At 36.0% G+C, this 14,786-nt stretch overlaps 2 protein-coding genes across 2 annotated transcripts in view; one reads left to right on the forward strand and one right to left on the reverse strand.

Annotated features, from left to right (window-relative positions):
• The window catches only part of LOC111424116 (Trehalose-6-phosphate synthase 1), a 222,592-nt gene that overhangs the window by 43,698 nt on the left and 164,108 nt on the right, over nucleotides 1-14,786 (reverse strand). The window lies entirely within an intron of this gene.
• Nucleotides 10,851-14,786, forward strand: part of LOC111424104 (Transmembrane O-mannosyltransferase targeting cadherins 2) — a 73,980-nt gene continuing 70,044 nt past the window's right edge. Inside the window, exon 1 of the mRNA XM_023057533.2 lies at nucleotides 10,851-11,191. Coding sequence (XP_022913301.1) covers nucleotides 11,106-11,191 — 86 coding nt within the window. The 5' untranslated portion in view covers nucleotides 10,851-11,105. The remainder of the gene's footprint in view (nucleotides 11,192-14,786) is intronic.

Below are 14,786 nucleotides of genomic sequence, written 5' to 3' on the forward strand. Positions count from 1 at the left end.
CAAATTGGCATTAGTCAAAATCAAATTGACAATAATCAAAATTAAAATGGCATTAGTCAATATCAAATTGGCAATAAACAATATCATATTGGAATTAATCAACAAATTTAGCACTAATCAAAAGCAAATCGGCATTAAACAAAATCAAAATGACATTAGTCCATATCATATTGGCACTTGACCGATGAATTTTAAATTGACATGGAAATAAAATTATATATCAGCATTAAATATAATGAAATGGGCAAAAACATTTTATTGACTTACAAACACAGTAGATAACAATTATATTACTTAAGAAAGTAGGTAACGTTATGTTTTAAATAACACTCTTAAAAATTTATATCTTGCATATTCAATGCAGAAGGGATAAATCGTTGGATGTGGGCAATAAACATTGCGCAATTGGCAACAGTAATCTTGTCCATATTATTATGAACGGTGTTCTCTAATTTCTGCATTCGATATTCTGTTTGAGTCAGATGATCCCGGTCAGCACCAGCCAAGATGTTATTTAGCTGTACAGCCATATCTGCTTTTACTCCTGCTTTTAATGCAGACCACGCTTGTTCAATAGGATTAAACATAGGGCTGTACGGACTTAGTCGTAAAGGTGTGTGGTGTTCAAATTCGTTCTCTGCAAAAACCTCTTCAATAGTAGAGTGGCATGGAGCATTATCAATAACTAATGCAACTCCAGTTTGGTAAAGGCCTTGCGCTCTTCTTAGGCATTGCCTCACAAATTCATTTGCTTCCGGCTTCTTGAAAGAGCCCCGACGTAGTTCGGAATGAATTAGCCCCATGTTTCCAATGCATCCTATTAGGTGAATATTCGACCCTCTGCAACCTGCAGACACTGTTGTGCAGCGAGTCCCTTTTTTTGAACGACCCTGAGTCCGCGATATGAACAAATTAAAGTTTGTCTCGTCCATGTATATGATAGGTATATTTTGTGCTTGAAGATCCAATAAATTTTCTACATAAATACTCCTGCTTGTTTTCGTTTGAATACTATTCGCGTTCTCTGGTTCTCTACGAGCAGTCTTCAAAGTAAACATCAATCCGTTGAGATGCTGTCGAACGCATTCGTTGGAGACATTGAGTGCAAAATCTTCACGGATTTTTTCACTCAGTCCTTTAAGAGTAATTTTAGGATTTTCTTCGACTGAACGTTCCATGAATTGACGGTGCTCATCAGTTATTTTAGCTCTACGTTTACCTCCTCGCTGCTTTTCCGGTTGTTCTTGGTTGTTAACCCATCGATACGCGGTTCTTTTTGGCACCTGTACTACGTTTGCAAGATTATGCCAGTCACCATTGGCATTATACAAAGCGCAAATCTGTGTCCTCAGATTTGCAGCAGCATTTTTCTTTAAATAAGGCATCTCGTGTGAATATAATAGTTGAAATCTCGCAATAAAATACCATAAACTTGACAATAACCGATAAGTTAACAATTGTTTGACATCGATTTATACATTTATTTTTCATGCCATCTTGATATTGTTTGGTGCCAATATGATATGGCCTAATGTCATTTTGATTTTGTTTAATGCCAATTTGCTTTTGATTAGTGCTAAATTTGTTGATTAATGCCAATATGATATTGTTTATTGCCAATTTGATATTGACTAATGCCATTTTAATTTTGATTATTGTCAATTTGATTTTGACTAATGCCAATTTGAAATTGACATTGCCAATTTGATTTTGACTAATGTCATTTTGATTCTGATTAGTGCCAATTTGTGCTTGAAAAGGTATAGACATCGCATTGACTAAAAATGTCAATAAATTAATAAATCAAGAAGTAGTAGATTTGGATTCTGATCACCTTCCTGTGATTTTATCGTTCAAAACCTCACCGTGTTTAACCAAAAATAACAATAAACTAGTAACTAACTGGCTCTCGTTTAAAGGCGCATTTAAGAATAACTTTAGTCTAACAGTCTAAACACTCAAAAATCAATTGATCAAAGTGTACAGCTTCTCACAGAAACAATCAATATTTGTATAAAATAATCATCATTACAGTTTAATAATTATCTCCTGCCATCTGAAATCGAATCTCTTATAAACCAGAAAAACAGCCTACGACGTGAGTGGCAAATTACTAGAAACCCTGCAACCAAGGCTGTTGTAAATCGATTAACACAACAAATAAGAAAGGTACTTGATGCGTACCGAATAAAATCTTTTCAACGATATTTAAACAACATAGAACCCAATAGTCACGAAATATGGAAAGCAACAAGAAGAATTACGAGAAAATCTAATGAAATATCAACTTTAAATATTAATAATGGACACTTAGTACCTGACCAACAGAAAAGTACGGGTTTTACAGAATATCTGGAGAAAATATTCAGGCCCCACTTCTTCAGTACCCCAAATTTCACAACTCCTGTGATATAACGAAAACCATAATCCGATATTGAACAGTAACTTCCAAAAAGTCTAAATAAATGAGATTCGACAAATTATTAAAAATCTGAAAATTAAGAAATCTCCAGGACCTGACCAAATTCCCAACTCGGCCATAAAAAATCTATCGGAAAAGGAGTGCAGTTTTTGAAGAGATTATTAATGCCTTTCTGGAACAAGGTTATTTTCTAATCTGCAAATCCAAGCTCAAATTCAATCAATCAACAACAATGTTATTTCTTTAAAGTATAATTGTTATTAAATAAATTATTTTATTATTATTTTAATGTATTGTGGACAAGATACCACAATTTGGACTTTTGTGGTCAGTGTACACCACAAATTGATGTCCATGCAAAAAATGTTTAAAGAATATAATATTACTGTAAAGTGCTAACAATTCTTTATCAAAAGTTGAATAATAATTGAGAAAAAAGTGCTAAAGGTTGTGTTTTATTGTCTATAGTCTGTGATAAAACTATCGTGATGATGTGTTCAGGAAGTGATTGATTTAAGTTTTGTGAATAAAGTGTTTTTGATAAATGATGTAAAGGAGCTAAAATTGAGCAAAAATCTGTGATAAAAATCTAAGAATCCCTGTAATTGTTTAAATGTGGTTGCTTTTGAAAATTCAGTTATGGCATTAACCTTAGATCGCGAAGGGCGAATCTATAGAAATATGATGGTTTAGGAAATTTAAAGTTCTAACTCTAAAAATACATTTTGTTGGTTAAATATTGATATTGCAACAACTTAACCTCTCAAACAATTATTGTAAATGAAGATAATGGTCTTCTTCATTGCAACTGGCTACTAGAATATCATCTAGATAAACAAAAAGGAAATCTAAGCCAGAAAGAACTTCGTTTATAAATCTTTGAAAAGTTTGTGCAGCATTTCAGATCTAATTTAGAAAAAAATTTGCAGTTATCTAAATGTAAATTAAAATTCTGTATGTGCTATAGAGGATAACGATCTGGTACAGCGATATTATTGAGTTGTCGATAGTCTCCACATGATCTTAAATCGTTGGAATCTTTCTTAGGAACTATGTGAAGGGGCGACGCTGTAGAAGAAGAAGAGGGTCGGTAGATTCCTAATGCCACCATCTGTTCGAATTCTTTTTTTGCGATGTTGTGTTTGTGTACGTCTAAACATCGAGGACGACAAAACGGTAAGTGTGAGTTGGTAAATACCATAGAGTCCAAAAAGTAATCCAAGGTTACGGAAAATTGAAACCATTGTATCCCTTGATAAACAGAAGAACAAAGCTTAAATGCGAAAACACTATCCTAATTTATGAAACCCTCATTCGATCACTCATCACCTATTCCTGCATTGTCTGAGGAAACTCAACTAAATCAAACCTTAATAAGCTTCAGGTATTACAAAACAAAATATTACGCATAGCAGTAGACTCCGAGTAGTATATCTCTAATGATCAACTATATCTCTATAGTACATCTCTAACAACAACACAATGAATTAAAAATTGACAGTATCGTAGCCGTTATATCTACAACGACTCCCGGTTTCACGAACGCATACAATACACAGAAGTACTGCAGCCATACGACCTCAGCAATAAAAAAAATCGTTTCATATTTTATGTTAAGAACCGTCTTTTTTCAGTGAAACTGCGAGCTTTACCTTGTTTGAAGTAGTTGAATTAGTAACGAGCTTGGACGACATAAAAATGTTCCGGATATAACGTCGTGCTTCAATTTGTGTTCCTACTTTAGTTCGTGAGCGGATTGATACGAGACCAAATAGCGCGGATGAAGTGCGGACGGTATCGAGATTAAAGATCTCGTGATTACCTACCGGTCTGCCCTATAAATCCACCGGTAAACGAATCAAGAGGGGCGCTGATTTCCCGGCGAGTTTCACACCTCCTCTCTCGTCTGGAAAACTTTCACGCGTCCGGATTGATGTCGAAGTACGTCGTGATGAGGGTTACCTTTTCCGGGTCCTTAAATTCTCCTCTATACCTACTCAATCTTACATCAATTATTACAACATTGAGTTTTTTTTCGTTTTGATGAAGAAGTTACTTCGCGGGCGGTCTTTATTACTTTAACGATCGGTAGGGTGACTATAATTCGTTTACAGTTCAGTCTAATGGACGGGATCGACCGAAGATTTTAACGATAAGACTTGTTTGCTTAGTAATTTAATACTGTGGTATGGTAAAAAGTACGGTGGTATAGTTAAGGTAATGATGAGCACACCGTAGCTGGTCACGTAATGATAGCTACGAAGGTTACAAGTCGTGGGACACGCATCGAGGACTTGGTAATTTTAAAATAATTGCTCCACAACGTGTCACGAAACGTAATAATTGTTCACCGTATAAAAGATGTTTGAGAATAGATTATTATTTAATTTTTTTAAAGGAATTTTTATTGTATAGAAAATCATATTGGCGATGCGATGTCATCACAGCGGACTTTGTCCCGCATTTTAAATCTAATTTCTTGAACGTGCGGACGATAAATTCAATTTGTAGTCCTTATTGGTTTACTACTGTAATTCAAGGAGATAACTGAATTTATTCAAGTTTCTATTCCATTTTCTGTTGTCTTTCGATGGCCGAAAAATAAAGATGTGTGGAGTTGTTTTGATGGAGCTATGCAATCAATGTTTCGTGACGAAAAAGAGATGAAAAAAATAAAAAGAAAATAACAATAGTTTTTGTTGGAACATAGTTTCCACGTTTTCGTCTTTGCGTACGCGAAGTCTCTTCCAATTCCGCTAGTTTGATGCTTATAAGGTTCGGGTTCTGTCCTCATTCATCACCGCAGCGCCGCTACAGTTTTAGCCCGTTCCGTTTTATAGGAAAAGTTGGTCGATTCGACTCGACTATTGTGGCGGCGGCATCCATTCTGTCTACTAGATTTGCCTCTGTTCCTAATTTCGGATTTTATCAGCAGTTGTCGATACTATTTCTCCTATTGTTTTTGTCTCTCAATTTTCAGTGACTAAATTGGGGAAAAAGATAAAAGATAATTAGGTCCAATATTTGCGAAAATTTTTTGATCTTTCTGTTCCATGGAAAGTCCTAAGTCTTTCGCGGTCGATCCGTTTCCGTTTTGTTTGCAGTGACGTCCCCGGATGAGAGGATCAAAGACGCAACGTCCCCGCGACGTGGGTCCTGCGGGGGGCACGGTAAGCTGCTTATCGGAGGTTTCCGTAGAAGCGCGGATTCCGGGTTGGAGGACCGTTGCCAGGCAGTGAAATCCGACATCGACGGGGATTATTAGCTCGCGCCGTTGTTCGGTAATCTGAGAACAATGATCTGCACTCGGCCGCCATTTGCACGTTTCGTTTGCTCTAATTACCCGCCCGATATCAGCCTCATGCAGGACCTCCTTGTAGAGGACGAACCCTCCCTTTTCCTCTCACTTGCGAAAGAATCCCTTTTCTGACGCTATCTAAGACTGCACGTACTTGTATAACAGCTCCCAGGATTGCAACGACGTTATCTTTGGTTGTCAGCGTTGAAACCGTAATCCCAGAATTACGAGACATCACTTCTTATAGAAAGTTTTAATGTAAAAATGAAAGCATGTCATTCGCAAGAATAAAGATATCATAGAAAAGTAGATTATTTCTCTTTCCAATTTATTTTTTAAACTGAGAAGAAAAACTTGTCGTATTAAGTTTCTTTTCGACGTAGGATAGCAATCGGAAGGGAATCCCTCAAACAGATCATTACGAACCGAGGGTAAAGCATTAATGACCCCTTGACACGACGGGCGTCACATTATTAAACAAACAGGGATATCCAATTTCCAATCGGCACATTTACGAAATCCTACAGAGTCGTTGTTCATCTTTGATTTCGACCCTTTGTATGTCTCACTAATGCGCTTCAAACTCGTGTCACCGCCTGGAACCGTGGAATGCCGGGGAAACATAATTAAGGGTTGGTGGACTCGATAAGGGCTCCTGACGACGCCAGGTAGCCCCGATAACGACCGTAGGTGGTTCTCCATGGATTGCCCAATTTACGTCGATTTACATTTATGGTCGTAACCCCACGGCCATTGTTTGATATCGGAAATAACAATGATTTTTTTCAACATTTCAAATTCTTTACAATTTTTTAATTTGAGAAATCTTTCTATATATTTAGATATATACAGTTTTATTTTCCATGAAACATTCTAAAGAATATTATATAGACGTAATGCTTTCATCCCATTGAAAAATACAAACTTTTAATGGTACCTTATTGTGTTGTAACCGCCCTACACTTAGCCATTAAAACTTCAGCAGTCTTGACTAAAGAAGAACTAATAGATAATGAACATTGTTGTGGCCATTAAAGTCATCCGATACTCCGTATAAAAGATTTCACGTGCATAGTACCCATAATTGACTTCTTTGATTATATTATTAAACGAATTTGTTGAGTTATTATTATTATATTATATTTAAAGGCTCACTGTCAATTACTTTGTTAAACGTCAAATCAATTATACCGTCAGAAATAGGAACATATCAATCTGTGCTCTTGACCAGTTATCTTGGATATGATCGAGGGAGTTTGCAGAATTCATATTCAACCGATGTAATTAGAGAATCATTTTATAACATCAATCATTTGATAACGATTTAACATGCATTTATAACATTGAGGTTGGGTTCGTTTATGTCGATATTATTCAATCAACTACAGATTCCATCCAAAGCTTCCAATCGCTTTAACAAACTTTTCGAAAGTATAAATTTTGGCCTCCTTAGTATTAATCTCATCCTATGTTGGCATAGACTGTTTTATAAATTAAAAATATTGCTGCAAAACACTACATATACAAAATATATAACGATGGCGGTGTTCTCCAGACTTCGTGGGTGATGCGCAAGTAAGCTGATGTGATGATAATAACTGATGAATGATATCTGATCAAAATTTCGATCGATTTTATCTCGGATAACTGTGAATATTCTGCTATGAATATTTGAAGACCAGTACACACGACATAAACTAAATTATGTTAGAGTTGCTTACTTTGGGCCACATGGTGGTTGCTCAAATTGGACCGATTCAATCTAGCTAGCCCAAATTCACCAGAGAACGACGCTAGGAACGGGCACCAACGAGCTAAAAATTAATATATTCTAAGAAAAGTATTTTTCAAAAAAGTTAAAAAGTACAAGTAAAAGTTAAATTAATTAATTAAAAAATTAAATTCAAAATTTGTCCATGCCCAAGTCCAAAAAATCTATCGCTATTCATTATTGATTTTTTTTAGATCGATATTGCTAAAAGAGGACCGTACGGGCGTTGGTCTGAAAGCGAACTTTTAATGACTGTTTAAGCTTATAAAAATGGCGACTTTGGTTTGCACGAGTGTAGCCGTATTTATTCCGTTCCCAAAGCAACTATTAATACGCTGACGGAAAAAAATCAAATGTTAATGAAATGAAAAGACTTGGAAAAACTAGAGAAAATAAGAAAATTGGCTTTTGATGTCGCTGAAAAATACTCATTGCCACACACTTTCAACAAAGACAAGAAAACTGCCGGGAAAAAATGGTTTTATGCGTTTATGAGGCGAAATCCGCAACTGTCCTTACACAAGTCGGAAGGAACCTCTATGGTATGGGCAAAAGGATTCAATTGAGAGAATGTTTATCATTTTTTTGATATTTTGGAAAAAGTTATAGACAAAAATAAATTGACTGCAGACACCATATTTAACGTCGATGAATCTGGATTCTCCACTGTGCAGAGGAGAATCGATGCAAAAGGTGATCGCACATGTTATCTGGTTGAAACATTTTGAACATCACGTCGATTGTAGCAATAACAAAAAGTTACTTTTATTACTAGATGGACATACCACGCAGAAATTTAGATGTATGTTGTAAACTTGTCTTCGTCAATGTAAAGGGGACAAAATAAGCCAAATGCAGATTTGTAAATTGCTGAATGAAGCATATGGCAAAGCAGCTACAGTTGCAACTGCCGAGAATGCTTTCCGTGCCTCTGGTATTTGGGCTGTTAATCGACATGTCTTTCAAGATAGCCAATTTGCACCATCAGGTATTTTGCAGCCTAAACCAAGTACTGACTCTGAGTCAATATCGATGTCATCAAGTGATAGTGAAGGCGATGACACTGTTGTTGATGTATGTAGAACTAGAAAAATCGAAAATTTTGAGAACGTTCTCCATGCAGTGTCAGCGCCTCCAAAACTGAATCCACTGCCAGGACCACCATCTTCTCAAGATAGAGGAATTGCCCAGAAAGCTACATTAATAACAAGCAAGAAAAATCTTTTACACTGCAGCAAAACAAGAAAGAACTAACCAAATTTTGAACAAAAAAACAAAAGAGACAAACTAAGACAACATGGTTTTGTTTTATGTATGAGGAAGAAAAAGAAGCACACATGATCCGGTGCATCAAATGTCACATTTGGGTGCACACAAAATGTGCTGAATTTGTATTGCATTAAATGTATGTAATTTTCCAAATAAGGCAACCGGTGCCGGTGGTCCAACCTGGGAGACCTCTAGCGCCTGACGACCAAGCAATTAACTCTTACTTGAAAAACGACATCAACGTCAGCAGTTAATCACAAGAGGCAGAATCAATTTGTTAAACTTTTTTCCATAAAGCTACTTATCTTGAAGAAGGAAATCTGTCATATAGCGAACCACCGCAATTACAATATGAGCTGTGAGTTTTTTAATAGTTTCAGGCGAGGTTCAAACAACTTGATCCACCACGACCAATCTATCTACTAAGATTCTCCAGCACCCACAGATGGGAATTAGGAAAATCAAAACATCCTTCCCTTGTAAGAGTGACATCATAAGTAAACCAAACAGATTCTTGGAACATGAACACTTTGCTGTAGAAACCATGAAGCAAATGTAATCCACGGTTTGAACAGGCGTAAAAATAAATATGCATCTTGTTTCAGCAAAAAATTTTTTAAACGATACCTTAAAAGATACGAAGTTCTTCTAGCTATCGCTGGAGTGATGGTTCCTCCAAAAAGATTTACCGAAAAACGAATAGAATAAAAGAAAAAAAATAAAATCTTTTCAACTTTTCAACAATTAGGCCGGCCACACACGTACAGTTTGAACTGTTTAGTTTAAACTGTCAGTTGAAACTGTACAGGGTATCTCAGTTATTATGAAAGATAGAAAGTTGCGGCTTTCGCGAACCTGAGCTACGTTTTTGTGAAACTTACAATCGCGCAAACCAAATTTTCATAGCCTTCTTCGTTTTTGATATACAGGGAGTGTTTGAAATTTACGATTTTCAGACATCTGTATCTCGGCTATCCGGAAACTTAGTAAAAAATTAAAAACGGGTTCTAATAGATTTTTTCACATGGAATCCAATGGTGCACGTAGAATTTTTTTAGTCATCACGGTTTTTTAGTTAGTATTTTGTTTCTCGTAGGTAGCTGTTAATCAACTACGAGAAGCAGATCTCAAACTATTAATTTTATTGATAGCAAACTTCTTGTTAGCACCAGGTTCAATTTCGTCCAACTTCTTTGCCAATTTGACATATGCAGCATCCTTCTTCGTACTAGTAGTCATGACACTTTACTTGCCGCAGACAAGGTTCTGATCTAAACATTGTAATCAGCTCTGCAATCACTGGGTTTGGTTTATTACGCAACATATTTATTTCCTTGTCACAAATTGAACTAAGAACTGTAGGGTTGAACCACCACACACGCTTTATCAGGTTAAAAAATTGAAATTTCACTCGTTTCAGTTTAACTGTACAGTTGAGTTGAACTGAGACTTAAATAACCACACACGTAAAGGTTAAACTGCACAGTTGAACTGTTTAGTTACAACTGTACCTGTGGGGCCGGATTATAGAGATACACGATGTACCTATATACAAAATATTGGAGTACCGAATACTGAGGTTTGTGCTTTTCTAGTACACTATAGAATTATCCATTAAATCCAATTTGATCAATTTTATAAAATAATGTCAACCTCCCTATATAATACAGTACAGATAACACTTCGTGATGCCCAGCCACATCAAACGCTTTGCAAAATCCAATAACACCAAACTATTCGTTTTACAATTATTTGTGCTCTAACTCTGAATAGATAATAATCAACTATATTATGCATAAAAATCTGATTGACAAACAATGTAATTAATATTTGTTTTAGTTATGAAAATTTGTATATAAGCCTATATTTTGTTAAATAAATAGGTATATTTATTTTTTAACAATAAAAGTTTGAAAAAACAACGAATATAAAATTTGATAAATTTTGGAAATATGGGTTTGTGACGATTTACCCGTCATAAAGTAAACTACCACCTGCTGTTGTATGGACGTCGGGACGCTTGCGCATAGACGCGGGCGTCGCAGGCGTCGCGTCCGCCTCTGGAGCGCCCCACGGTCGATCCACAGTGCAGTCCGCGACGCGAACCTCTCCACAACGGCTATATAAACGAAACGGTTCGCGTTTTGAGACGCTCAGTGCGACGTCGACGACGAAGGGGTAACGCCACAGGTACGCGACGACGACGCCGCGGGTATGGCACCTCATTAAAAGACGACATAAGTTTTGGCATCGCGACGATGGGGTCGTTGATGAGAAAGAGGCGCGATCTTCGGCAGTGCAGGAAGCAACAAGTCGACGCCGCCGCCGAGGACTAAATCGACGCTATGGATTTCGTCAGCTTAACCTGCTGCTCGTTGGCCTTCCTCCTCTACTACAACACCCTCGATGCCGGCTTCGTATACGACGACAGGTACGGAACTTTAACCAAGTTCAGTTCAGTTTCGTACAATCAATTTTATTAAGAAGAAGATTAATACATGTTGCGAAGCGAGGAAACTGAAACGTCTTCGGTTCTTTCAATCGAAACGGGTACAATCCATCACATTTCGCGAGTAATTACTAGATCGTCTTATTCCGGCTGAAAGTTTGCGCTCTTCTTGGCTTTAATTTGAAAGCGTCTGTCTGTCTATCTTTCTAAAGTTGGGCGCTAAATTGTTTGCTCTCGGCAAGTTGTCGCTGAGACCGTGTAATGTTTAAAGAAAACATGCGGCCATTTGTTAGATTGAAGGAGCTTGAATCGAATCCAAACTTGTTTCTTTAGGAATTTCAGTGAATTCAATTACATTAACATATTGCACATTTCTCTTAAAAGAAAATTTATTTAATATAAAAATTTATGAAATTCTAGAATACCAAGTTTTATAAACCAACGATAATTTTAAATAAACGTGTGACATAAACTAGAAATGTATGGTTATAAAATATGTACACATCATAAATTTCGCACGGTATTATTGTATATTGTCCTGAACGTTTAAGTCTCTCTCTCTCCCCGTCTTTTCTGAAAGTTGCGTATAAAAGGAAAAAGGAGCAGATGTAAAGTTTCCATCGACTTTATGGATTTATGCCGGCGTTCTACCAAAATACGTTGACGCTAAAAGAACCCGAATGGTGTCGCGGCGTGCGTTTAACGCGTCCCGTCCCCCATTCTAAATACATTCCGACAACAATAACAAGCCCATCCGCACGAATTTATAGGAACGTCGCCTTACGAGCGCGTATGTATTTAAATTTCCTTTCCTGGGAAAGAAAAAGACGGCACCCATCGTTGGCACAGCACAGGAAGGAAACGTTTCCGAGCTTCGCGCCTCCCGTATAATAAACGGGATGGTCCCCGTTCTTGTCCCGGCTGCCCCTCACACATAAATTTGCCTCATTTATTTTTCATGGAGATATCGCTACGCGCGCGACCCGACGCTCGCTCCGATTTTACGACCGTTTTAACATATTAACAGCTCCGATTCGGCCCGGGTCGAGGTTTAATTGGCTCCCGATACGTGCAACGTAAAAATTTATCGTTCCCCAAATTACATCTTTGCAAAATCTGATTTATTTTCAACTCGACGATTCGTATCGGCTTAACGAGTTGATAAAACCCCCGTTGTACGATCTTGTTTACGACCTTAATATCATAAAATGTTGCGTGTTAAATCCACTGCTTATAGAAACATAAAATAAACCTTTATTATATTCTTTGTACATACAGGTTGTTTTTAATTTTAAGACGTAATCATTTATATTAAAAAAAATGTTTTCATAAACTTTGATAAAAAAATTGCGATCTGTATATATATTTTTCTTATATTATGCATAGCACAATTGTATAACATCTAGTAAATACATACTAATCAGTTACTTATGTTTTGTAGCTTTAAGTAGTAGTTCAGTTTGCTTTACACCTAATATAGATAAATATTGCCATATTTTTAGATTGTCACATTTCAGTTATAACTGTTTTTGAATTATAATTTCACACTATTGCTCGCGTTTAATTCGACTAATGCAATTTCTGATGACACCGATACTACTTCCAAATCGCGATGAAGGTCGCGTTGGTAGGTTTTTATGTACCAAGGTGTATTCACTAAACACCTTAGTACTTTGTTTTGGAATCTTTGAATCAGACTTGCATTTGTTTTGGAGGTACAACTCCACAGTTGGATTCCGTATGTCCATTTTGGTTTTAATACTTGTTTGTATATTAGCAACTTGTTTCTTAGTGATAACGTAGATTTTCTGCCAATAAACCAATATGGGTGTCTAAATTGGATGTCAACTTCTTCACGTTTTTTCTTGACGTGAGCTTTTCATTTGAGTCTGGCATCCAGCGTCATACCAAGATATTTCGCGATGTTGGCGTAAAGAATTGCATTGCCATTTATGTGTACTGGGATATAATTTACTTTCCTATAAGTAAAGTTTTTGTATGTCGATTTATTCGTATTTAATTTTATTAGCAATTGTTGGGTCCAGTTTTCTATTGAATTTAACGCCAATTGTAACTTATTTGCTGCAACTACTTCATTTTCTGCAACAGCCAACATAGCTGTGTCATCTTCGACTGTAGCTGTTAAAGTTTTTGGTATCTTAAGAAGGTCGAAGGAGTAGAGTAAGTATAGTGTTGGGCCAAACACACTTCCTTGAGGAACGCCGGCTTGTATTTTCACTTGGTCTATTGTAGCATGTTTATTCCGAACCCAAATTGATGTGTTGGTATTAGAGCTTTTTCTTCTATAACAGCTTTTAGTCTTTTTAATAGTATTTTTTCAAATAGTTTTAATAGTAAGGGTAATAATGAGGTTGGCCTATATGATGCAACATCTGTTGGGGGTTTACCAGGTTTTGGTATCATTATTATTTCAGCAACTTTCCATATACTTGGGAAGTATTCCTGTTTAAAAGCAGCATTAATTATGTGTAATAGTGTTGAAATCGCCCGTTTTGGTGGATGTTTCAAAGTTTCTCCATTAATTAGGTCATACCCTACTAATTTCTTTATGTTTAGGTTTTGTATTTCATAATAAAGTTCTTTCATTCTTACACATGGTATATTACTCTGCTCATCACTTTGAATTATGCTAGGAACACTCTCTTAGCCCAATCTCCGTTACTATTTCGAATTGGAGGTATGTTTGCAATTTTAAGCTTTTCTGTTGGTCTGTTAATGTTCTTACTTCTGTTATTTGATTTAATTTAGTTTTATCACTAGGAATTCTATTGGTTTGCCATTTCTTTCTCGTTTTCCGTTTTTCAGCAATTTTGTCTCTAATGAATTTAGGATATATGTTAGATTTAGGTTTGTGTGTTAAAATAAATATTAAGGTCCAGATTGAGCTTTGTATATCTTTTAAGAACTTTTCTACTTCTTTGTCAATGTCTTCGCTTGTTTTCATAGGAGCATTAAGATGAATTTTAGTATATGTTTGTTGAAATATTGACTATATGATTCCAGTTAGTCAATTTATTAGTTAGTGATAAAAACGGCTCTTTCTTACATACTTTGTTATTTAGAGTAATGAGTACTGGTGAGTAATCTGTTCCAGCCCTAACTCTCCTTCCATGTTTACGATGTTAAGCGATATATTTTTCGTGATAAAAAAATCAAGCAAGTCTGGGATTATATAATAACATTATATAACATATCTTTTTTTATTTTAGTACATGAAGTGGCTGTTAGTAATAACGGAAATTGAGTTGTGTCTAGTTGTAGAACGATCACCACCGTGATAATTTAAATTTTAATGTCGATAATTACGAAAGTTCGGACAATTGAAATTAATATTGAAAATTGGTGGCCGTAACGCTAAAAGGTACCATTAGCTAAATCATTCCAGCCACGGTCTGACGGCTGATTTGTATAACGTTTATTAGTGGTATAATTTGATATTAATTATTCATTTTCCCAACCGGCATAAAACGAACATAAATTGAACATTGCTTTCATATCAAGGATATGTTATTCGATTTTTCGAAATTTCATTATATTAACTCAATTTAACACATGT

This window comes from Onthophagus taurus, chromosome 11 (assembly GCF_036711975.1).
Source record: "Onthophagus taurus isolate NC chromosome 11, IU_Otau_3.0, whole genome shotgun sequence".
NCBI lineage: Eukaryota > Metazoa > Arthropoda > Insecta > Coleoptera > Scarabaeidae > Onthophagus > Onthophagus taurus.